Below are 25,881 nucleotides of genomic sequence, written 5' to 3' on the forward strand. Positions count from 1 at the left end.
CCCGGGGCTGATCCAGCAGGGCTCCTTGGCTGCCGCCATGGCAAGCCTGCTCTGTCGCATGTCGGCGGCTATGCGCCCACCAGCCCAGACCGGCCCGGCCCGATTTATGCATTCAGAGGCGCAAGGCGGGTCAAGAGCTTTCGCGGGCGGCGGCTCCTGCTGCTGCTCCCGTTCGGCTCGCCATTGGCCCGCCAGCTGGAGCGTAACTGGCAGCTGGAGCCTTCGGGGCGGGGGAAAGAGGGGGCGGGTTGCTTGCTTTGGCTGAACTGAGTCATTCGCTGACTCGGGCTCATCCCTGGGAGAGCAAAACACAACACAGCCCGGCAAGAGCGAGCAGCAGCCCAGCCCAGCCCCGAGGAAGGCGCACCATGAAGGGATCCGGCACCGGGCAGCTCTGGCTGGGGCCTCTGCTCCTCGCCTCGCTGCTGGTGGCTGTCAGCTGTGAGTAGGCACCCATTTTCGCCTGCTTCCCCCCCCCCCACTTTTCTCTCTCCTTCTTGGCTCCAGGCTGCTCCGCGCTGTCACTTGGCAGTGATGGGGGCGCGCGCGCGGGGGGGGGGGACGACTGCTGAGCTCGCCCCCCATCCACCCCCACGGAGAAGAAGTGCCGGGGCTTTCCAAATCGAGTCCCCCGCCCCATCCCACCCCGGATCCATCCCCTTCTTTCCACAAAATCCTATTTGAAAACTTCATGGCCATTGGCTTCTGCTGGCAAGGGCTTCTGGGAGTTGAAGTCCCCCAATTCTGGAGATTTACCTTTTACCTACCTCTGGGTTAAGGTGTGCGTATGGGTTGTGCGTAAGACTTAGCGAGTCCTAACTAGTTAGGGGCCTCGTAGAAATTGGTGACATGGCTAAATCGTGTGTGTGTGTGTGTGACCGAGCAGGGTGACTACGTGAACTCCACAAACCTCACCCACCACCCCATCCCCGACTCCTCTGAACTTCAGCCAAACTGTCCCCATCCCAGCCCACTGAAGATCACCAGGCCAGTGTCTTGCAATGTGGTACAATATGGCATGGATCACTAGAAATCTGGAGACATGGACACTGTTTCATCGATCTTCTCAGTGAAATGAAAACCAAAGGGATTTGACTTAAGAATTTGAAGCCATCATTTAGGGAACAAATGACTTCTTATGAATTATCTTTTCGTTGTCATTTTTTTTTAAAAAAAAAAAAAGCATCTTGTTTCCAAGGCTTAGGATCTGCCTCCCCCAACTCAGATGTTTTGGACTACAACACCCAGCATCCCTGGCCATTGGCCATAGTGGCCCAGGTTAATGGGAGTTGAAATCCCAAACACCTGGAGGGCAGTCGCAGAGGTGTGCGCGGGTCTGTCTTTGATTATACTGCAATCCTGTACGTGTCTCCTTAGAAGTAAGCCCCATTGAGTTCAATGGGAGTTACTCCCAGGTGAGTGTTATGGGTTTGCAATGTTGGAGTCTTTTACACGTTTCTGAAGGGTTCTTTCAGAGGCTGTGGTCAATAGACTTCATAATAGATACCGGATTAGTACAGTGGTTAATTTCTAAAAAGAGTTTGGGAATCTAGAATTCAGGAAGTTGGCTTATGCAAAGTAAGACCACTGGTCTAGCTGGCCTAGTATTGCTTCAGCAGCAGCTTTCAGACAGAAGTCCAACTGGAGGTGCTGGGGAACATGTGCTCTACCACTGAGCCTTGTCCCCTCCAAAGGCTTAATCCTGCCTGGAAACTGCTATCTGGAAGCTTTGCCCAGCTGTGCACAATGCCATTTCAATGGTTGAAAGGCACTCTTTACATACTCAAATTAACTGTTCTTTTGCATTTTCATGGCTGAGTCCAGTTGTCAAGAACTGGTTGAGAGGTCAGGCCCCAGTGAGCCCTGACTCAGCTCTCCGCTAAAAGCAACAATACAGATTTCAACTGCTTTAGGGCACAATCCTATGCATGTTTCGACGGGAAAAATGTGTAAACATGCATAGGATTGCACCCTTAAGGTTTCAAGTGAGTCTAGGTCAGTTTTGTTGTTTTGTACTGTTTAGATGTGGGGGTTCTCTAAAATAAACAATACCATCCAGATTAGATAGAGGCAATCCTAGGTAAGTAAGGGCAGCTTCAGAAAAAAATCAACAACTTGTTTTAAGTGCAGACTCCTAGGGAAGCCTCACAAAAATTGGTGCTGGCTAGCAACATTTGCGTATATATGCAAATGTTGCTAGCCAGCACCAATTTTTTTACTAGCCATGCTTAAATTAGTGATTTCTGTCTCAGCGAAGGCCTGAAATTAGAACCACCACACCCCCTTTGCCAATATGCAAGCCCCTTTTTACCATCCACCCGAGAGTGCTGGCACTCACCTCGGGTGAAAAATGCCAAGTAAATGGCTATTTATAAGGCTCCCCTTTCCAAAGGGCTCAGGATGGGGTTGAATGGAGGCTGCACAGTTTAAAGGTTCCAGTATAAAGACTCGAAATAGGGAGGTACGAGTTCAAATTCTCTCCCGGCCGGACACCATCAGGCGAGTGTCACTGTCTCAGCCTAACCTACCTCATGGGGGTTTGCCATGAGGATAAAATGTGTGCTGCCTTGAACTCCTTGGGGGATAAATAAAAGTTTAAACTTTGGGAAAGGATGTTCCCTGGAAACCAAAGAGGCGTACTTCCAAGGAATTGTGGTCTGGATTGGGATGGATGCAACATTTTTTTTAAAAAAGGTGTTATCCATGGCAATAGCCCGGGCTGAAGAATCTATTTTCTGTTGCGAACCTCTTTCCCTTGGGGGCCATCTGTGTGTGTGTGTGTGGGGGGGGTAATGGTGGTGGGCGGAGCAAAAGCCAGCAGTGGGCAGGTTTAGAGTGCCTCTCCCTCCCATCTTTCTGACTGTCTGTCTTGCCCTGCCCATGCAATGTTATGAAGAGTCCAGAAGATGGTGAATTTCACTTCTAGCCCTCCTGTACTTTCTCCACCCTTTCTTTCACCCCCCCACCCACTTCTCCACAAAAAGACTCTTTTAGGGAGGAAGAGACAGAATAGGTGCACAATGCCATTTTTTTTCTAGAAGCTTTCTGTCTGAAAGCACTCAGTCTTCAGAGAACTAGTGTGGTTGGTTAAAGCAGGGTGTTGAATCTCAGGTCTCTGGGTCAAATGTAACCCAGCCAGTGTCCCAATCTGGCCCTCTGGGGATTTCCCAACTGGCCACACCCACTTTGCAGCAGGCCACGCCCCTTCCCCTGACCACACACCCTCCCCTGACCACGTCCCCTATCTCCCAATCACCAGTCATTTGGTGGCTTCTCCTGCCTTTGCACTGGTTTTTCCCCTATTATAAAAGGTTGAAAAGCCTTCCCTAAGGCTTAGTTACTAGCAGTAAGAGCAGTAAGCTAAAATGTGCTGGTATTTGGCCCTACCTGCCACTGGAATGCAGCCCCTCCCCCCTCACGAGATTTCCAAAATTGAATTTGCCCCTTGGGCTGAAATAGGCGCAACTTCCTTGGGACAGAGTTTGGGACTTGAATCATGTAGACCTGAGTTTGAATCCACCAAATGGCCATGAAGCTTATCCATTGGGTTTTGGAGCAGGCTGTATCCTTTCTTCTAGCCTTCTTCACAGTGTTGTTGTGAGGGCAATATTTGTGTGTGTGTGTGTGTGTGTGTTTGAGAGAGAGAGAGAGAGCAAGCAAGCGAACGAGTGAGCTGCGGTGTGTGTTTGTGGAACGTGTGCCATCATGAATTCCTTGGAGGAAGAGCAGGATAAAATATAATAAACGTAGAGTGAGGATCTGAAGATGTACATTCCTGCAAATGATCTCCTAACGCTTCCGATGCCCATCTCTGTGGTCGCAGACAGAGAGTCTTTTTCCATCAAGGTTTTGCCTGACTCCTGAGACAATTGCTGAAGCCTACTTTTCCTTCTGATTGATGGTGACCGTGGTGGGGAGGAGACGGTTTAGATTCCCACCGCAGAACTTTGATGGGTACAGGCATGAACCAAAGGCGCTCAGCATTATTTGCCGGAGCTCTTGGAACACGTCTGTCTGTCCCGAGTCAGCACTATTGAGCCCTTTGAGAGGAAGGCAGAAGCAGGTACAGAGTGGGGGAGGTGAAGAGATGCAGCTGGAGGGCTTTAGACTGAATTCTGCATGAATGAACATCCCAGTGGATGCTGCTATCAGTACAAACCACCCTGGTGTTTTGGTTTTGACTTAATAGTAGGAAAGATAATTGTTTCTCATTTAGTTTCGGCAATGGGTGGCAGCAGATGGGTCAACACTAGCCTTCAAGTGGTACTAAATCTCCCTCCTCCACCAGTTGCCAAACCCAGAAACAATTGTGTGTGCATGTGCAGAGGGTGTGTGTGGATGACAAGCTTCTGTTCCACTTCTGGCACCAGGCCTTGGGGCAGGGGGTATTTGCCTGTTAGCCTCCTCATTTTTAGTAATTAACGAATGAATTAAGTTTATATGCCTCCCAACTGGCAGATGGTCTTGGGGTAGTTTACAATCATAAAAATACCCCTCCCTTGAAAATAACAATAAAATAACAATGAAAACATTAAATACAACAATGAAAATATCAAAATATTACAACATTAAAAGATATTAAAGAGGCAGCAGTAAAATTCATAATGAGAACAACAGATTATTATTATTATTCCGCACTATACAGCAGAGATTAAAGATTCAATGTCTGCTGGAAGAGGAAGGTCTTAACCAAGTGCCTAAATGTATATAGTGTAGATGCCAGGTGGATCTCCCTCTGAAGGGCATCACACAGAGAGGGGGGGCACCATCTTTTCCTGGTAGCCACCTATCACATTACTGTTGGCAGCAGCATTCAGAGAAGAGCCTCTGAAGATGACCTTAGCAATTGGGCAAGAACATACGGGAGAAGGTGCTCCTTAAAATAGTAGCCCTTTAGGAACAGACATACCTGTTTATATTGGGCTGGTTTGCACATAACAGGAAGCCACCATGGATTCACTTCTCCATCAGCCTCTGCACACGTCAGATGGCATTTTAATGAATCAAACCTCTCTCCAGGCAGGATTTGGGTTTCTTTGGATCATTGCTGTGTGGGGGTCTATAGGGAGAGTTTGATAGGAACTGGAGCACTTAGGAAATGGAGACCCGCTTCTAATAGGGGTCAAATAGTGGTCAAAGATGTAGTTCTATCTTTGAAGCTAAGCAGCTCTTGGTCTGGATAGTACCTTTGCAGGCTGGAAATTCCACATGGAAATTGTATGCTGCAAGCATATTGTAGGGATACAAAAGCAGCAATTTTAAAAATGTGCCTAGTCCGGAAACTTCAATTAGTCCAAAATATGGCAGCCAGGCTGGTCACTGGTACACCTAGGGGTGACCACATTACACCAGTTTAAAATCTCTTCACTGGCTGCTGATTAGTTTCCGGGCGAAATACAAAGTGTTGGTTATTACCTTTAAAGCCCTACATGGTTTGGGTCCACCTGTGGGATCGCCTTCTCCCGTACAATCCACCCCACACACTCAGGTCCTCTGGGAAGAATCTCCTTCAGCTAGCAAAAACTAGAGTAACAACTGTTACCCAGAGGACCTTTTCTTTTGCTGCTCCCAGACTATTGAATGGCCTGCCGGAGGAGATTCATCAACTTGACAGTCTTTTATAATTTAAAAAAGCAATGAAGACTGATCTATTCCGGCAGGCCTTTCCAGTGAATTTTTAGGATGTTTTAAGGATGTTTTGAAGATGTTTTAATCATGTATGGCATATTTTTAATCAGTTTTTAATGTGTATTTTATATCATGTTTTTATACTGTTTGTTTTATACTTTGAATGGTTTTAGATTTTGTGAACCGCCCAGGGAGCTTCGGCTTTTGGGCGGTATAAAAATGCAATAAATAAAATAAATAAAAATAAAAAGTAACAATTTTAAAATGTAAACAATTAAAAGTGTGATTTTAAAAATGTAAACAATTTAACAAATGTTACAAATTAAATGTAACACGTTTTGAAAAACGGATTCAAAATAGTTTTTTTAAAAATAAATAAATGTTGAATTGCAGGAGTCATGATTGCAGGAAACACTACACATGTCAGAAATGACCTGCCTGCATCCAGATTTAAAGCACTTCCTCTAGGAAGCAGAGCCAACGTTCTCTGCTTTGGAGCATAATCATGTTGCTTATCCAATTTCCTTTGCTTACCTGGAATTGCTTCTGACTGGGCAATCCTGACGGAGATGCATGCCTTTCTTTTAATCACTAGGCAACACTTCTCTGACTGGATGGATAATGCTAGCTAGTCTACCCTCTACTAGATAGATTCCTGTTCCATTGTTTTCTGGTCAGGATGGGCTTGTGTTTAAGCAGTAAATACCAAAGGGCACTGCTTGGGCCTACAGAAGCAGGAGGTGGGAAAGGACAAGCACCCATGGGTGTTACTGGTTGCAAACATTTTATTCCAGAGGGATAGTCATGTTAGGGCAGTAAAAGCAAGCTAGAGTGTTGGACTGGGAGTCAGGAGATCTAGGTTCTAGTCCCTACTTGGCCATGGGAGATCAGTGGGTGACATTGGGCCAGTCACAGACTCTCAGCCCAACCTACCTCACAGGGTTGTTGTTGTGACGATAAAATGGAGGAGGATTATTATGTATGCCACCTTTGGTTCCTTGGAGGAAAAAAGCAGGATATAAATGCAATGAAATGAAATAAAAGCAAATGCTGAAGAATCTTACAGCACTCTGAAGATGAACAGTTTTGCTGTAGCATAGGAAGCTTCTTTGTAGCAAGGTAGGCTACTTATCCATCTAGCCTGGTATTTTTTATTCTGACTGACTTCTCCCTGGTCTCTTCCCCATCATTTGCTACCTGACGCTTCTAACCGGAGTTGTCAGGGATTGAATCGGGGGCTTTAGCAACATGGGAAACTGCTGGTCCATCTAGTTCATTACTGCCAATGTTAGTTGTCAGTGGTTCTCTAGGGCGTGGTTCTCTGAAGGCCAAGCTTGGCTGCAACAGCTTGGCCTTCATTCTACACGGGGCCTTGATCCAGAGCTGTCTGGGAGACAGGACAGAGGGGCAGGGAGGGCAGCTAAATGCTCCTGGTGCTTGGTGATCTGAGTTGGAAGTGATTTCTCTGCTCCCGGGGGGTGGGGTGTGTGCATCCCCTCCCCCCTGGCTATACCTCGTGGCAGCGCATTGATGAAGGATGAGATCATCCCAAACCAGCCAGGGCAGCAGTACAGGCAGTGACTTGATTTTTTGCCCAAGCTCTGTTTTCTTCCCCCCCCCCCCCCCCGCCCGGCTTGGCCATGGCAGCTGCACTATCACCTCCAAACTGGCTGTTTGTAGCCTGGTTTTCTGCTTGGCCCATTTGCTGTGGAGTGTCAGGAAGTGGGATTAAACTCTAGGGACCTCCTGCTATAAAAAGACTGGTGAGCAATAATGCTCCGGGGAGTCGCTTAAGCTCCTGAAAGCTGCGCGTCCCTACCCAACTCTTTGGACAATACGCCTCCATTCCTATCTCAGAGGAGAAGGGAGCACAGGGGGTTATTTTGGGAGATTCTCCTCCCGACAGTGAGCAAAGGGTGGGAGATTCAGGACAGAGAAGTGGCAGGGCTTTTTCAAATGGTGCAAAGTTAAACTATCTGATTTCGGGCTGGGGGATATGGTGACAGGCCTTGAGTAAGATGGCTTTAAAAGGGGATTAGGCTAATTGATGGAGGATAAGGTTATCCACAGCTACTAGTCATGATGGTTATATGTTATCTCCAGGATTGGCAATAGCAGGGATCTGAATACCAGTTGCCCAGAACAGCAGGCTCATGTTCTGACTTTGGAGTTTTCCAGAAACATCTGGCTCACATTTATGAGATGCAAGAATGTGGGCTAGATAAGCCGTTGGTCTGATCCAGCAGGGCTCTTAGTCTGTACAACTTGCCCCCCTCCATGTTTTGGACTGCAACTCCCATCAACCTCTGGTAGCATGGCCATTGGTCAAGAATGATGGCGGTTGTAGTCTGGAGGGGCAACCAGGTGACTTCACCACTGAGCCACTGCCTCTCTCCAAGTATATCCTTCCGTCACCTATGGCACTGGACGCTTAATACGATCAGAAACAGGATACAGGGTTTGATACATCATCAGCCTGTTCACTTTTGTTGTTATGACTACGTGGGAGGGGACCCTTTCCTGGGCAATTGTTTTTTGCTCTGACTTTATGCCCTTGCTTTTTCTTCCAGGTGACTTCTGTGAAGTGAACCATTGTAAGAATGGAGGGACTTGCATCACCGGCATCGACGAAGCGCCTTTTCTTTGCATCTGTGCAGAAGGCTTCACGGGGATAAATTGCAATGAGACTGAGAAAGGTATAAGTGGAGTCCAGCGCTCAGGTTTTCTTGTAACTTCTAGAATGTGCCAATGGGAAACTCAGGTCATGTAAACTTGTGCTCGTGGCGGTGGTCTTGTGGAGCGAAAAGGGGGGAAATGTGTTATGAACGGCCTCGATCGTTCCTGCCATAGAAGCATCATTCCTAGAGCTTCCCTGGAACTTCATAGGAAGCAGTGCTCAAAGGCTCTTGCCTTCTTCCTAGGAACAGCACTTTTATGCAAGAACTTTAGAACTTGTTCTAGAGTGCTTTTTACCTCTTTTCCGCCAGGTAACAGTCTATGGGATGTCAGGAGTGGATTATAGGAGGAGGGCTTTCTTTCTTTTTCTTTTTGGTACCTCTGCAAACCTTAGTGTTCCCCTGAGTACTCGGATACCTCCCTCTCATTTCTCAGTGGCCCCGTTTTGGTTATATAGCTGTCGGCACTCACCACCTGAGTTTGCTATTAGAAGGAGTGCTAAGTGGGTTTTTTTAAGTGCATGTGAGTCATTGGCAATATGACGCCAACGTGATTGTTCCATTTAGGCCGATGCATGATAGATCAAGCCATAGATATCACACACACTGGAGAATATGTCATCTATAATGGTTCTGCTCTTTCTGGTGGCATATGCACAGTTCTGCTATGAAAATTGAATCCTCCCCCAGTCCTAATCATTCCATGGAAAGTTCCGCTTTGGTAGAATTCACAGGGAAATCTGTGAGAAGTTGTGTACTGGGCAATAAACCATTCTGGCTAGTTGTGCAAATTCACAAGCTCTCCACCACAGTGCCCTACATCTGAAACAATAACCCTAAACTTGATTTAATTTACTTATTGGTTATAACACTTACTGAGCTATTATTATCATTATCATCATCATTATTATCTCACCTTTCCACCAATACTGGAACTCAAGGCGGCTTTACAAATTAAAACACGTACAATTAAATATGAGCTAATATATGTGAAGCACCTCAGTCACCCTGATAATACAAAATATTATTATTTCAAGTAGGGCTCTACAACAAAATGTTGCAGTGTGGAGGTTTCAGGTTTCCAACCATTCCATTCCCTTCCACCCTCCCCCCTGCTCTGTTTCTTTTTCTCCCACCCCCTCCAAACAGTCAGCATTCTGTGCCCACTCAATGAACATCATCTGTGCTCATAAGACTGCTTTCTCCCGCACTCCAATTTGTTGTTTTGGGATTAGGTAGACATATATGTCTAATCCCAGGTGCATTAAAACAATTGATTTCTTTGTTATTTTCTATGGGCAGCACTCTTTTCCGACCCTGGAGGCATTTTTAAAGTAGCTGTTCAGTGTGAACCAGAAAATGACTTATTCAGGCTGTGAGATGGTTCTTTCTACCCCTTTTTTATATCTATGGGCTCATCTACACCAAGCAGGATATTCCACTATGAAAGCAGCATATAAAAGGCAGGAGCCACACTACTGCTTTATAGTGGTATTGAAGTGCACTGACAACTGTTGGAGCCCCTGACACATACTATATACCACTTTCATACCACTTTCAGAGTGCTCTATCCTGCTTGGTGTAGCTGTGTCATGGGCCCCAACAGTTGTCAGTGCACTTCAGTACCACTATAAAGCAGTAGCGTAGATCCTGCAGTGCCCTTCAACACTGCTATAAAGCAGTCGTGTGGCTCCTGCCTTTTATATACCCCCTTCATACCGCTTTCATAGTAGAATATCCTGCTTGGTGTAGATGAGCCCAGAGTCTCTCGCCACCCCTCTCTTCTTTTCAGCCACTCCATTCCTTCTTCCACCCAGTTGCCAGTTCTCTCTCTGTCTCTGTCTCTCTCTCTCTAGATCCTGTACCATTGAGTTCTAGTGGACTGATCCCCCCTGCCCCCGCTAAAGATTTTATGACCATCTACAAAACTTGGTTGCCTCAAGTCTGCTAACACCTCTGTTGCGCACGGCTGGTGCAGTTTTGGCTATATTAGCACAGGAAGGCTTGAATCCATATTAGAAGGAATAGTTACTATTCCCCTACAGCATATGTATTGCATCTGGTTGATTTTCTGTTGGTGCCCATGTGGATGACATGCAAATCTTCTCAATTGTTTGGAAAAGATAGCCCTGCTATGGTTTTCATATGCAAATTCTTCAGTTCATTATTTGTCTTCCCATCTCCCTGCTGAACCAAGATGCGTGCATGTTTGGGGAGTTAAGATGAATTGGGTGGATGAGGTCCGGCTCGCACAGAGTTAGCTCTAGGATGGGATTGTGGTTCCAGTTTTCCCATTCCCCATTTGACATCTGCTTTTCCTTCTTCCTCCACACCTCTTTGCCTTCAGGTCCCTGCTACCCGAACCCCTGCAAGAACAGCGGTGTGTGTCAGCTAGTTCCCAACAGGGGCGACGTCTTTACCGAATATGTCTGCCAGTGCACCTCGGGATATGAAGGCAAACACTGCGAAAATAGTGAGTGTGGGATGTCTTTGTAGCCCTGCAAAGGGAAAAACAGCACTCGCTGGCTCTGAGCCCAAGGCCCATCTAACCCAGTATACTGCTCCTGACCGGTGCATCTGGGAGACCCACAAGTAGGGCTTGATGCTAACAGCCCAAGGCAGACGTTACTTTAAATCCATATCTAGCAGTTCTGTATTATTTTCATGTTGTGTAAGGGGCCTGATTTAGATCGGGACCTGAACATGGGGTTGGGGGCAGGGTCTGAGGGCTTTAATCTTTCCTCCCTCTATGGGCCCAATCCTGTATCCTCTTTGGAACTATCAGGAGTTAATTCTTGGGCAATCTTAGAACCTCTCCAATAAATATGGTTAGACGAAGATTTCTTTTATTAAGTACCAGTCCTGATTCGGCTGAATTTTGGGGCGGGGGCATCCCGGCTTCCTTTCTTTTGCCCGTAGACATGAACGAATGCGCGTCACAGCCCTGTAAGAACGGAGGGAGCTGCGTGGATCTGAGCGGCGACTATACCTGCAAATGTGCTTCGCCCTACCTGGGGAAGACCTGCCATATCCGTAAGTTCCTATTCACGATGGCGGGTGCGGAGGGGAGGGACAAAGCGAAAGAGGGTTACAAGTGTGACATTTGCTGATCGTTGTCAAAGTGTAGTTCCGCTATTTTTGAAGATCTATCTACGGCAGGGGTCCAGGGCCTCTTATTCCTGGTGAGCCCCCGGTGTCCAAATGTGGAGTGATTTGCCGTCGTGTCCATGCGAACACGCAAATCAGACCCAGGAGAAAAAGAGGGCATTCTTTCATCCTTTTTGATTTCCTTTCTTTCTTTCTCAACATAAAAGCGATTCCTTTCATGGAAAGACGATGCAATACGAAGAGAAATGAACAAGAACAAAAGAAACACCCAAAACACAAGAGGGCATTGTACTGTTTTACATTTTTGTGTAACACTTTTTGGAATACAAAGTCCCTTTATCGTTTTTCTCTCCTTGATCCCAACAACCCCCTTGTGAGGCGGGCTAAGCCAAGCGACTGTGGCTTACCTAAGGCCACCCGGGGTGTATGACAACTGCATAAGGCAACTTACCCCAGCCCGGTGCCCTCCAGATGTCTTGGACTGCAATTCCCAGCATTACTGACCATTGGCTGTGCTGGCTGGTGCTGATGGAAGTTGAAGTCACACAACATTTGGAGGGCACCTGGTTGGGGAATGCTGATATAAGGGTTCTGAAGGTGTCTGCCCACCCCTTGACCCATCCTTTATCTAGCTTGTCTCATTATCTCATTGCTGAAGGACCAGTGTGGCGTTAGAATAGTTGCCCTAGGTGAGCCATGAAATCACTGCCCCCACACCAACCCCTAAGGGTAGATCTAAGCTGATCTTGGCAAACTGGGAAACATTTTGCCCCTATTTTGGGTTTAGTGTTTTTTAAGTGCATTCATTTAAACAGTCATAATGATTTGGTTTCCCCCCAACTGTCCGCCCAACCAATGTTTCTGAGATAGTATAAAATAGAGACATGAAATGTTCATCATCATTATTATTATTATTATTATTATTATTATTATTATTATTATTATTATTTAAAAAAGTTGTATTTTGCAACCATCTAGTTTACCTATATGGACGGTCTGCCTCTGTGAAGGACAAGCTCAATATCTACAACAGGACTCATATATGAATGTTGCTTCAACGTTTCTGAGTCAGGGTTTGCCAGAATGGAGTTACAGGCAGACATTAGGTGGGAGCCAGGGGTCAGAGCTGGAAGGAAGGGGAATTAAGCCAGAGCTAGGAAACTATCATATCTCAAGGAAAGTTACAGTCTGAAAAATGAAGCTTTAATGACTCTTCCTGTTGAGAATTCCAGCGGCCAGCCGAGTTGGATAGAATCACTCCAGTAGCTGGATTCCTTAGCTGCTTAAGGCGATGCCTGAGCATGTAGCCACAGTGCAGCCTTCCCCAACCTGTTTTGGACTATAACTTCCAGGATTCCTGACCATTGGCCATCCTGGCTGGGGCTGATGGGATTTGAAGTCCAAAACATCTGGAGGATGCCATTTTGGGAAAGGCGGGTATATAGGATGATTTGTGGGCGGGGGGAAGGTGGCTGTTTCTTTTTCAGATGTCCTCATTTTTTATTCTCCTGCTCTTCCTCTCCTCTGGCTTCCATTCTGCCTTGCTGCTTCCGTTCATATTCATGAACTTTCCTTCTTCTCTCTGTGTACTGCAGGCTGTGCAAATGCCCTGGGCCTGGAGACGGGCGCCGTTGCAGACACCCAGCTCACAGCCTCTTCCGTGCATTATGGGTTCCTTGGTCTGCAGCGCTGGGGTCCTGAGCTCGCCCGCCTCAACAACAAGGGGATTGTGAATGCCTGGACCTCCAGCAACTATGACAGGAACCCTTGGATCCAGGTAGCGACGCAAGAAAGAGCAATGTGTCCAGTGTGGGATTTAAGAGCTGCAAAAATCTAAGCAAGGAGATACTGGGTGGTGGTGGTGGCATTGATCGGCATAGGGCACTCCAGGTGTCTTGGACTACAACTCCCATGCTGGTTTGAGGATGATGGGAGTTTGTAGTCCAAGACAGCTGGAGGAGCACCAGGTTTGATAAGGCTGGCCTAGGGCATGGGTGTGGAACCAGTGGCCTGCAGACCGGATGACTGTTTCTGCAGCCTCCCTTTCTCAGCCCTTCCCTTGCACAGAGACTATTTATTATTTATTTATTTATTTATTTATTTATTTATTTATTAATTATATTTCTATACTGCCCAATAGCTGGAGCTCTCTGGGCGGTTCACAAAAATTAAAACCGTTCAAAGTATAAAACAACAGTATAAAACCATAATATAAAATACAATATAAAAGCTCAACCAGATCAAAACAGCAGCAATGCAAAATTACAAATTTAAAACACCAAGTTAAAATTTATTTATAGACTGTTAAAATGCTGGGAGAATAAAAAGGTCTTCACCTGGCGTCTAAAGGCATATAATGTAGGTGCCAAGCGAACCTCCTTAGGGAGCTCATTCCACAGCCGGGGTGCCACAGCAGAGAAGGCCCTCCTCCTGGTAGCCACCTGCCTCATTTCCTTTGGCAGGGGCTCGCGGAGAAGGACCCCTGAGGATGACCTTACGGTCCAGGCAGGTACATACGGGAGGAAGCGTTCCTTCAGATAGCCTGGCCCCAAGCCGTTTAGGGCTTTAAATGTTAATACCAGCACTTTGAATCGGGCCCAGACCTGGACTGGCAGCCAGTGAAGTTGGAAAAGGACTGGCGTGATGTGGTCTCGTTGGCCAGTCCCTGTTAGTAACCGTGCTGCCCTGTTTTGTAATAGTTGAAGTTCCCGGACTAGACATTGTAACTTCCCTTGGGGGGCCAATGGAAGCTTTAAAAAAAGCCAAATTGTAGCAGGGGCGGGTGTTGGTGGGGGTGATTCACATTTGGGGAGGGAATGAAGAAGCCACCCCTTCCTGAGCTCTGCACCCCCCTGAAAATCCCCCTTCCTTGTGTTAAATAGGCTTGAAAAAAGCCCTTTAAAAAGCCTTAATTGCTGCACAGGCCGAAGACAATTCAGCCCTAACATGTGAACATTTACCACCAAAGAGCGTAGCCTGACAGTGCTTTCAATCGAGTTTTGGTGAGTCTCTAATTCAGGGGTGTTGAACCTGTGACCCGCAGGCCAAATCCAGTCTGTCTGGAGGCTAAATCTGGCCCTCTGAGTTTCCCCAGGTGCCCACATTCCCCCTTTCAACCAATCTTTTGGCGGTTTCAGGGCTTTTGTGTATTTTTCCCCCATTCTAAAAAAGTTGAAATGCCGCTCCTAAGGCTTAGTTACTGGCAGGAAGCGCTTTCAGCTAAAATATACTGTGGTTTTTGACACCACCACTTTTGCCTTCAGCCCTGCCCACCACTGGAAGATGGCTCCCGAGAGCTCTGAAATTTAATCCGAACCTCGGGCTGAAACATTCCTGCCCTAAAGGAAATGGATTCCAAAGTCGTGTCACAGCCATTAAAAGCACTCCTCTTCATAGGCATGCATGTGCTAGACTCCGGCACATTGATGGTGTTATTCAGAGGCACACCCTTGGCTGCAGTTTTAGGTAATGGGATCACACCCCAAGGGTTGACCAAGGACAGAGGGACAAGGGGTGAGCGTAAGTGACTAAGGCTGAGTCAAAATGGTCTCTTCCCCCATTTTGCTGACCCATTTGCAGTTGGCACAATGGCGAAAGGGGGAACATTTCAGGGAGGCAAAATTCATTGGCTGCTTTTGGAGCAAATTCCAGTGGCCTCCCTTATTTATTTACTATTTCTTCCCCAAAGCCCTTGTAAGATATGCACACTGGTATTACCATACCATACCTCTTTATTGCGATCCATAGATCCATGAAAAAACAAGAATCAAACATGAAACATCAGACAGTTAGAGCTATTATCAACTTTCGTCTAATACACAGAGAGCTCTAATCCTGGCCGCCACTATAAGAAATTTAGCAACAGCCAAAGTTACTCTTGAGGACTTATCTTCCAACAGAAACTTAACATAAAATTTGTCTGAACTTCTGGACAGTTTACTCAACAATGGGGTGATCATAAGATGGCGGGCCTGATTATAAAAGCTACAGGACAGAAGGATATGCTCCATCGTCTCCACTTCCATATTCCTACGGGAGCACCGTTGTTCCTGATAAGGGACACCAGCTTATCTGCCCTGAAGTAATTCAATAGAATAAACATTGCATCTGGCCTTGGAGAAAGCAGTACGATATTTAGCCACCAACAGGTTCTTAGATAGTTAGCCAGCTGAAGAGGCCCAACGTAATGAACGTGCAATGCACTGGGAGAGCAAGAAACATGAGAGCGAGTGCGTAAGTCGCAGAAGGCTATATCCCACAGTCTTTGTTTAACAGATTTAAAAGCAAAATTCAAGCCCAGGTTAAGGAGGAGGGAAGAAGAGAGACCGATTGAAGCTGCCTTCCTGGCAAGAAGCTTGGACCAGCTGTTCACATAGTTGTCCTGAGCCAGACATGGAAGCAGACCTGAGTCCCTCCCCAAAAGACTAACTTCTATCCAAAATTTTAAGGCAGACCACCAAGCCCTAAGCGAAAGAGAGCTTTCCCTGGTTTCCAACAAAAGTACAGAATTAGGGACACACTTTGGGAGTTGTCCGCACCGCTGCGGCAGAGGCGAATGGGAGAGTTAAAAATGGCGTCTGGCAGCTACCAGAAAGGGTTCTGCAGTTGGGTGTTGAGCCTCGTTGTGTATTGTTGGTTTATTTACCCAGCCAATGTGGGTAATTCCGCCCTCTTTGGGGCCGCCTTTTCCCCCACCCACCAGGCAAACCTGCTGAGAAAAATGCGGCTCTCTGGTGTATCCATGCAAGGGGCACGGCGTGTCGGCAAGGCGGAGTATGTCCGGGCTTACAAAGTGGCCTACAGCCTCGATGGGCGCGAGTTCGTGTTCTGCCAGGATGAGGAGCAAGGTCACGATAAGGTGAGCCATGAAGAATAATGGAAAGGGAACTGGGAGGGATTCCCTTTATATTTGAAATAATACTTACCATGTCTTAAATGCTTTTGAGCATGGTTGGCTGGGGAACTTTAGAACTGTAGGACTTTAGAACTTCTGCCTAAACATGCATAGGATTGTACCCATTGACTCTTAGCCACTGTTCTTCAGTGGCTTATGAAATCTTAGCAATTCAAGAAAGGGACCAGGCCCTGCCATTCCATATTCCCCATCTCCTCTAAGTCATGGTTCCAGCCCCTCCCTACCAGAGAGCAAGGAACTTTAGGTCTGTTCGCTCATGAATGCGAATCCTGTTTAGTTTGCTTTGCTCTGATTGGCAGAGCCTTCCTTGCTTGCTGGTATTCAGGAGACTGCATGGAATATTTGGGAGTCCAGAAGTGCTTTGAGTTCTTCTACAAGCAACGACTAGCAAGATAATCAATAGCAGATTGCTCCAAACGGCATAGTTGGCATTCCTTTAAAATGTTTTTCTCGCTCCGTCAGAAGGCTGACGCAAAGCACATGTGAGTTGAGTTAGCTTCCGCATGAAAGACGAGGCGTGAGGGTTCTAGTTGCAAGGCGCTGCACGCACACCCCCTCTCCCCAACCAAAGGGTTTGTTAAAAACCATACTGGTCATTCTTGGAGCAAGTGTGTTTTGGAATCACTGGAACTGCTTAAGCGGTTTGCTAAAGTGACAAGTATAGACGGTGCAATCCTGTGCACATCAACTCAGAAGGTAAACATGTATAGGATTACAGCCTTAATCTACATTACATATAAGGAAGGGTGTATATTTTTGCAGGTAGAATTCTAAGTTCTGCACCCAGGCAAGCCCCCAGTTCTATGATTAATTCTTTAGCTTAGTTTTGTAGACTTTGGTCATAGCTAGATGCTTCTTATGTGTACAGACTGAACTTATTCTCTTTCTAACAAATACTGCAGTAACATTAATCCAGACCATCCACATAGAAAGAAAAATAGCTTTATCCCGGGGCAAACCCCAGGATCATCCCTGTGCATCCATATGATGCACAGGGGATCACGGGATCAAACCTCCACTTTGGCCCTGGTTTTTCTGCAGTCCCGGGCTGAGCCCAAGACCGTGGAATGTGTGGCCAGTTGCCGTGGGTTGACCCAGCTCCATGCACAGGGGGCAGTAGGGTGTGTGTGGGGGGAGCAGGGAAAATAAATTAAAAAGATCACCTACCTTTTGCGCACGAGCATTCATGCGCTGTTTCCCCTTTAAAAATTAAAAAATGGAGGGTGCGATGCCGCTCCTTCTGAGGTCATTGCACGTTGCGTGTAAACGGAGGAGGGATCTTGTATTAAACACAACATGAGATCTTCCCTCCTCCATCGCAGGACAACAGGTAGGTCTAGCTAAGGCCTAAGTTTTGCCTTTCATTACTTAATGTGTTTTAGGTAATTTATATTTTATGATAAAGGAGTGATGGGGTAGAAGTGTGAAGGTGTCTGCTTTTGAATTGAATGACTTCAGATAGTTGCCTATTATCTAATAGAATAATTGGTAGTCCATCTGTAATATTTCCTTTTTTATGTCGTGCTACAGTAACACACAAGATCCGAAACAGCTTTAAAAGACAATAGTGTACCTTTAATACTGTGTGTAACTAAATAACATTGGCTCCCCTGAGTTCAGATGATAATGATGATCATCATCTATATATTATTAAATGTTTATCCCAGCTGTCTTCCTCTTGCAAAGAACCCAAAGAAGCTTACGTGGTCGTCCTCCTCTCCATTTTATCTTCACAACAAGCTTGTGAGGTAGGCTAGGCTAAGAGTCACTGACTCACCCAAATTCACCCAGTAAGCTTCATGGCTGAATGGTGACTAGAACCCAGATCTCCCAAGTCACAGTCCAACACTCTAACCACTACACCACACTAGCTCTCCACATTATTATAATTCCACCCATCTTCCGTTGAGCTTAGGGTACTGTGTATGGATGTGGCTCAGCCCATGGTTATCTTCACAACAACCCTATGAGATAGGCTAGGGGAGAGAAAGTAATTGGCCCAAGCCCAGTGAATGTCATGGCTGGCCAGGGATTTGAACTCTGATCTCCCTGAGCAAATTCCCACAATCTAACCATAAAGCCGTACTGTCTCTCAGATGTAGCTGCGAAATCAGATGGCCCTTGGTTAAGAGGGAGACTGTGAGGAACTGTGTGAAGGACCAGTACCCAGCTCTGTTCCCGAGACATTGTTCACTTCACCTTTTTCCTCCTACAGGTTTTTTCGGGCAACATGGACAACGACGGCATGGTGACCAATTTCTTTGATCTTCCAATCACAGCACAGTACATCCGCATCTACCCTGTGATCTGCCGTAGAGCCTGCACTCTGCGCTTTGAGCTGATTGGCTGTGAAATGAATGGTAAATGCTTCCCGTTGGTCTAATTGTGCTAGGTGGTGGTGGTGGTGCAATTTCTCACGTGGCTAATCACAGGGCAGCCGTGCTCCGGTGTCCCGAGTTCAGCCAAGGGATGGGGGAGAAATTTTCCCAGTTCACATTTTATTGTGAGTTTGCCTCATTTTGCACCTATGAACTGCCGTGTTGAACCGAAACACAGCTATCCACTGGAATTCGCACTGTTCCAAATTTTGCAGTGGAGAAAATATTGATGAAATAGACATTATCATTAGAAAAATCCTGGCAAAAAAATCCATGTATATAAGCCAAAAATGCATGTATTAGGAGAAATATGAAATTCTCAAAGTTCGGGATGGACTGAATTTAAGATTGGAAAAATGAGCGAAAGCGAAATTCACGGATTCATCTGTCTCTTCTTTCAGCCTGCTTCCGCATTGGGGATGCTTTTTCCTAAATGCGGATTGGGCAAGTCAAAGGGGATCACAATGCTGACGCAGGACTGCTGGAGCACCTGGGGGTGTCTGTCACGCTGAAACTCTTGCCTTTGCTAACCTATGCTTTTCAAAGTCTGTCGGCACTTCCCGTGAAAACGTAGGCCTCTCTTCCTGGTGACCCGGGCATTGTGGTTAATTGCCAAAGCTGTGTGCGCTGTGAAAAAATTAAAGCTCTTGCGGTCCCAAATTCTGCACCAAGAAAAGCTGGGTTCTGCGAGCTGTATAAATTATGCAAATGAAGCAAGTTGTTGCAGTTTGTCTTCTCTTGCATAGTTTTCATCTGGCTTTATTGGATCAGCGAGATTGGGGAACCAGGTCTCTGGTCCAAACCACTGGGAAACCAAGTAGAGGCCTTATAGGTGCTAGTCTTTTGCCACTTCTCTATGGGGCAAGTCCTCTATATTGTCCAGTGGTCATCATTCAAAATTGCCCTGGAAATGCTCAAATGCATTATGATTGGGACCCTGTGGTGAGGAGTGGGTTGATAGGTCTACGCTTTCATTAACTTCCCTATTGGGGTCTTCATTACTGGTTGACTACAGCCTCAATGGGCGCGAGTTCGTGTTCTGCCAGTTTAGTGTCTCTGTCTCTCTGCTCTCACTATACTCCTCTTTGTCTGCATCAATCATCACAGTGACACCCACTGTTGGTGTTCGGAACTGCAAAATGGCTGACTGTTTTACCTCTTCTGCTGCCATTACTACTACTACCACTCCTCAGTATGCCTGCCACTTTACAGAGGTGTCAGGCATAGACACCTCTGTAAGGTGTAAAACAATAGACAGATCCCTGCCCCGGGGAGCTTACAATCTAAATTTCGAAAGAAGATGACAAAGCCAGTTTTTTACGGGTCTGTGGGTTCAATGGGCTCCTCTTTTGTATTTTGCCCAAATACAATGAATGTGCAAAGCTTTGCTTTTGCATAAGCAAAGAGCAACTTCAAAACATCTGAGATTAAAAGAAGGGGCTTCCAGGGAAAGACTGGCCCTGTTCAGAAGTCACCTTAAACCACGGCTTTAACCACAGTGGTTAAGCCAGAAAGCCAGGCTGTGTTCAGAAGACACCTTAAACCACGGCTTTAACCACGGTGAATAAAGCAAAAGAACTTTGATGGACTTGTGTTTAGATGGCTTGCACATCCCTGGTTCCTACGAGGTGTTGCATTGCTCCTTGGCAGACGAGTCAATGTGGAAAACAGTTCACTGAATGTGGAAGACTAAAAAAGCAGCTGCTATGGGTGTGGTGGTGGGATTGTTTGGGTATATCTGCTTGATGGTGCTGGATTCTCTGTTGCTTTGTTGAGATCTTGCTTCTTCTGGACTCCTCCCTTTCACTGTGTCTGTAAACCGTTGTGTTACAGTGTATTTCAACATGGCAGGTTGCTCGGAGCCGCTGGGCATGAAATCCCACCTCATCGCTGACCAGCAGATCACAGCTTCCAGTGTGTACAAGACGTGGGGCATTGATGCGTTCACTTGGCATCCACACTATGCCCGCCTGGACAGGACGGGCAAGAGCAATGCCTGGTCAGCCCTCAACAACAAGGAGGATGAATGGCTTCAGGTGTGTCTTCTCGCCCAAGGAGATGGGGATAGCGCACAGTTAAATTATGGAACTCACTACCACAAGATGTAGTGATGGCCACCAATTTGGATGGTTTTAAAAGGGGGGTTGGATAAATTCCTGGAGGCAAAGGCTATCAATAGCTACTAGCCCTGATGGTTGTGTGCTACCTCCAGTATCTGAGGCAGTAAGCCTGTGTGCACCAGTTGCTGGGGAACATGGATGGGAGAGCGCTGTTGCACCATGTCCTGCTTTGTTGGTCCTTGGCCGACAGCTGGTTGGCCACTGTGTGAACAGAGTGCTGGACTAGATGGACCCGTTGTCTGATCCAGCATCAGGGCTCTTCTTACGTTTTTATGGGATGAAAGATGTGTGTATGTGTGAATGACTGAATTTCGGATTTGTGGCCTTTGGGTGCATCGGTGGCTGGATAGGGCCTGTGCTCTAAACCAGGAGCGGGCAGACTTCAAGTTTGTGGGATCTACTTTCTTTTTATTAGAACCCCAAGTTCCATCAACCAAAGGCCAGGTGCAAAGCAATGGCAGAGGTGGGCAGACATATGGTTAAGAATTAAGGTGCTTTGATTCAGCCGAGGACTGTGTGACTGGCACCAGATCCTAGCTTGCAAGTCCTTTCGAACAATAATCCACCCCTGGCTTTCTCCCTTTTCAGCAATCTTATATGGGTTGGTGGGGGAGAAGTTTTGCTGTTGTCGCTGCTAAACAGCAGCGTTCAGAAACCCTTGTCAATCCACTGCAAATCACTCAGAGACCTCCCAGTAGATCCTGATAGATTTTCTGCCCGCCCCTGTTCTAAACATTCAGCATCCATGCCTGACTTCTTATGTGTACAGCCTGAACTTATGCTCTTTCTAACAAATACTGCAGTAACATTAATCCAGACCATCCACATAGAAAGAAAAATAGCTTGCCTCAAGACAGGATTATTTACTTTGAGAAGCAGCTTATCTCAGAGTATCAGACGACGGCTATCTTCAAGCGCGGTATGCATGTGCTCCTCCTCCTACAAAAGCTGATCTTCTTCTCTTTCTGGGATTTCTTAGGTTGCATTGTCTACTTGAGGATAGCCTGTCTGTACTTGATATCTGCTACTAGCGACATGGTTTAAAAACAACAACCCCCGCGCCCCCCATCAGATTGGTATTTCATGTCCAGTCCCAAGTAAACAATAATTATAGGCCAGGAAGGGAAAAATAATGTTGTTCTTTAGCAACAAAGCTTCTCTACATGAACCTTATAAAATTTTTATGCACATTTGCATGCTTTTTCTGAACCCCACTTTTTTCCTGAATCTCGCATTTAAGTTGTAGTCCAGCGCTCTGTTCGTTATCACTGTTTAGGAATCTCGTTAAATACAGAGGGGTGTATAAATCCTGTAAATAAATATAAATGCTCAGATCCAAATACATCTGGCGCTCAGGAGTAAAGGGCCTCCCTTGACCCACAGAGCCTCTGATTTTCACCAAGGAAACCCATCCTTTTGCTTCTTGCAGATCGATCTCCAGGATCACAAAAAGGTGGCCGGGATTGTCACCCAAGGAGCGCGTGACTTTGGGCACATTCAGTACGTGGCGGCTTACAAAGTGGCCTACAGTGACGATGGGAAATCCTGGACACTTTACAAGGACAGCCGGACCAATAATACCAAGGTAGGTTTAGGCAAAAAAATTCTGCAGGATTGATGGAAAGCAGGGGCAGCTTGTGCTAAAACAGTTCAAATTCTGCACCACCAGGGGCTGCCTTGACCACCGCCTGCGGGTTACGCAAACTGAGCACGTTTGCAGAATTTCTCTTGTTTTGCAGAATCTCTCTTGCTTTGCAGAATTTCTTCACCTCCTCTTCCTCCTCCTCCTTCATCTTCTTATTTTATTTATTTACTGCATTTTTATACCGCCCAATAGCCAAAGCTCTTTGGATGGTTTACAAAAATAAGAATCTCCTTCTCCTTCTCCTTCTCCTTCTCCTTCTCCTTCTCCTCCTCCTCCTCCTCCTCCTCCTCCTTCTCCTCCTCCATCATCATCATCATCATCATCATCATCATCATCATCATCCTTTCTTCTGGGGCTGCAGGGCAGTATTATTTATTTTCCAAGCAAACAGACCTGGCTTTGCATGGGCGGGAATAGCCTATACAATACAGCAAAGACTGCAAGCAGATGTAGGCAGCTATCAGCATTGGATACGTGGGCCCTTTCTATACCTAAGGGTTATCCCAGGGAAATGGAGGGATCGTCCCTGCCTGCTCCCGGGATCCCCTGTGTGGCATTTGGATGCACAGGAACGATCCCAGGACATAGGGCTGGTGTAGACATGCCCATGGTGTCCACCCTGTTTGTGTAAAGCCATTCCTCCTGGCTCCCCCATGGCACAGTCCCTGTCGTGGTACACCCCTGCAATACCCTGAGGTAGGACCTGTTTGCTCCATTTCCCCGGGGGTGGGGGCTGCCCCACAATAGTGGGTAAGGAGCGGGCATATAACTCTGTCCCTTGGCCTACAAAATAGTTTGAGACAGCAAAGTCTCCAAGCAAACCTACACAGTTGTCAGAAAGCTGGACACACCGTGCTTGCCCCATCTGAGAAGCCATGGCCACTGGCACCCCTAGACTGGTCCTTGCCAGGTGCATCCATGCAGCCCTTTAAGGGAGGGGTCTGTCCACTCCGTTCCCCTAACGGGAAGCTACCCCACCCATGGGGCAGGCGTAGAGCTCCGTTCCTCAGCTCCTAGTCTTCCCTGGCTTCAAACTGTATGTCCTGCTAAGCTATGCATTGGTTAGGGAAGCCTGCTCCTAGTGACTGATGGTGGTATTGCAGGCTTTGGCTGCATGGACACATTGAAATGAATTGGAATTGACAAATGGGTTTTGAAAATGAAATAATCCCGAGATGCCCACCCCTAGGGTCTCCTTCATAGGCACGCCATGTTTCAGGTGTCTTAGGTTCATGGTCTTGAAGCAGTGACGTTGACAGTCAGACACATGCACATCCTCTTTGATTATTACAGATTTGTTCCCACCTTTCGGTCAGATGATTCGCAAGCTAGCTTGCAACCGGCTGGAATAATACCCCCCGCCCCCCAAAAAACACCCCACTTTTGCCACAGCAGCCCTTTGTCGTCTGGCCAATGGATGGGACCAGGCTGTTCTCCTCCATATCATGACGTTCTCCCTGGGAGGCAGAGGGCGCAACCTCCCCCTGGCCCTGAGTAAGCCAGAGCGTGCCTCCCTTCTTCTCTGCAGTACCAGGGTAGCTGGCACTTGGAACTGCGGGTTCTTTTTGGCAGGGAGGGAGAAGCAAGCTCCCTGTGACTGCTGCTTCTCCAGCTGATGGATAGGACGGGGCTGGATTTCCCCTTGCTACAATGTTCTTCCTGGGGGGGGGGCAGGACGGAGGGGCAAATATCTATATAGGGTACTAAAGCCCACCCTCCTGAGATTTCAAGCAGGCATATCTGGGCAGTCAAATGGGCTAGAAACTTACAAAACAAGCTGAGATTTTAGGAAGCTGAATTGTGGAGCCAATTCTTCATTGCTTCTTCTTCTTCTTCTTCTTCTTCTTCTTCTTCTTCTTCTTCTTCTTCTTCCTCTTCCTCTTCCTCTTCCTCTTCCTCTTCCTCTTCCTCTTCCTCTTCCTCCCCTCCTCGTCCTCCTCTTTCTTCTTCTTCTTCCCCTCCTCCTCATTATTGTTATTGTTACATTTACTTATTGCATTTAGATCCCACCATTCCTTCAAGTAGCTCTGTGGCAGGAGCAGGGAGGGAGGAATAGTTTAACCTGTTCGACTGATAGATTCTAGCAGTTGCCCCTGCCGTAGCCACCCTTGATGCCGAATGGGGAACTTGAACTTGTTTTTCCCCAGGGTCAAATCGAACATCCTAACCAGGGCTCCACATTAAGTTTTAATAGAATTTTATCTGTCCTGAACAACAGCAAAAAAGAAGAAGTTAATTCTCACAACAACCTTGCAAGGTAGGCTGATCTTACCTCTTGCCTCTTCTAATGGAACTGCTTCACTTTCCTCTGCCGGCACAGGTATTTGAAGGCAACCACGACAATTACTCGCACAAGAAGAACGTGTTTGACGTGCCCTTCTATGCCCGGTTTGTGCGCATCTTGCCCGAATCCTGGCACAACCGTATCACATTGCGCGTGGAGCTTCTGGGCTGCGATGAGTAGGTCCTGCTGGTGTGGAGACCATGGAGCGGAGAACTGGACTGGTTTACCCCCACTTCGACCTTTTCCCATGGACCCACGGCGCTTGCTGTTCCGGCATCCTCTTTCTGTCTCGTCCCAAGGCTGTTATAAGGATCCCATGCCCTGTGCATGTCGGGCGTTGTGGCCACCACGTTGCTCGACTTCTAGAGACAGAGCCAGCAGCCATGTGAAAAGAAGGACCTCGCTACATTCTCACCTGGTCTTCCCTCCCATCCCTCCCTCTCACCTTTGTTTTCAGAGAATATGCAACAGCCTGGCCACCCTATTTGCATCACCACGCCTTGGTCCCCTTGATTTCTCGTGGCTCCTGAGCACTGCACTTTAAGAACCACTTTGTGTGGTGGGGGTCTTGCTTTTGTGGGCCCTGCTCCATCTGCCAAGTTTGGGTTTCCCTTCGGCCATGACCACACATACTGCAGACTTAAGCTAGTTTTCAGTCCCTTTCCTTGGGGAGCCCTGGGAGCTGTAGTTCAGCGGAGGCTAGAGCTCTCTTAACAAACTGCTCGTCTCCCTCCTTGAACTACGATTCCCAAGATTCTTTGCAGGAAGCAATTAAACTGGTGGAAAACGGATGCACATTTTGTAATCTAGGTGTGGTGTAGGTCATAGACGGAGCTGTGTATATTCTCTCTTTTTATTTTTTTTTAAAGCATGATTCAAACTCTGCACCAAGAAAAGCTGGGTTCGCCCCCCCCCCAAATCTTGGTAAGTTTTGTAGATTAAGCAGGTGTGCCCAGCGCTGCTCCATTTATTCTGCTTTTGGAGTCACAGGGCAGGACAAGAAATCTTTAGTGCTAATTGAGTATCCCTCCCCCCCGCTGGAAATCACCAACACAGTTTGGCCCACGTTTATCTTCACCACCATAAGGACTAGAAACTTGAAAGAATCCAGCCAGGAAGCCAGATCTT

At 46.9% G+C, this 25,881-nt stretch overlaps 1 protein-coding gene across 2 annotated transcripts; it reads left to right on the plus strand.

The window, feature by feature from the left end:
- The first annotated feature begins 281 nt into the window (after positions 1 to 281).
- Positions 282 to 25,621, plus strand: MFGE8 (milk fat globule EGF and factor V/VIII domain containing). Of its 2 annotated transcripts, none has more exons than XM_063142280.1 (10): positions 282 to 441; positions 8,199 to 8,324; positions 10,651 to 10,776; positions 11,223 to 11,336; positions 13,007 to 13,188; positions 16,114 to 16,269; positions 18,542 to 18,686; positions 20,538 to 20,740; positions 22,254 to 22,409; positions 24,790 to 25,621. In XM_063142280.1, the coding sequence occupies exons 1-10, from the start codon at positions 369 to 371 to the stop codon at positions 24,931 to 24,933; spliced, it is 1,425 nt and encodes a 474-aa protein (XP_062998350.1). In that variant the 5' UTR covers positions 282 to 368; the 3' UTR covers positions 24,934 to 25,621. The 2 variants fall into 2 exon arrangements, with proteins under 2 accessions (XP_062998350.1, XP_062998351.1); XM_063142281.1 differs by having other exon boundaries at positions 20,556 to 20,740.
- The last annotated feature ends 260 nt before the right edge of the window (positions 25,622 to 25,881 follow it).

This window comes from Elgaria multicarinata, chromosome 16, assembly GCF_023053635.1.
Source record: "Elgaria multicarinata webbii isolate HBS135686 ecotype San Diego chromosome 16, rElgMul1.1.pri, whole genome shotgun sequence".
Classification (NCBI taxonomy): domain Eukaryota; kingdom Metazoa; phylum Chordata; class Lepidosauria; order Squamata; family Anguidae; genus Elgaria; species Elgaria multicarinata.

Coding starts and splice junctions, on each gene's coding strand:
- MFGE8 (XM_063142280.1), top strand. CDS start 369: ATGAAGGGATCCGGCACCGGGCAGCTCTGGCTGGGGCCTCTGCTCCTC. Junction 10,777..11,222: donor AGGCAAACACTGCGAAAATA/GTGAGTGTGGGA, acceptor TTTTGCCCGTAG/ACATGAACGAATGCGCGTCA. Junction 18,687..20,537: donor GATTGGCTGTGAAATGAATG/GTAAATGCTTCC, acceptor GTTGTGTTACAG/TGTATTTCAACATGGCAGGT.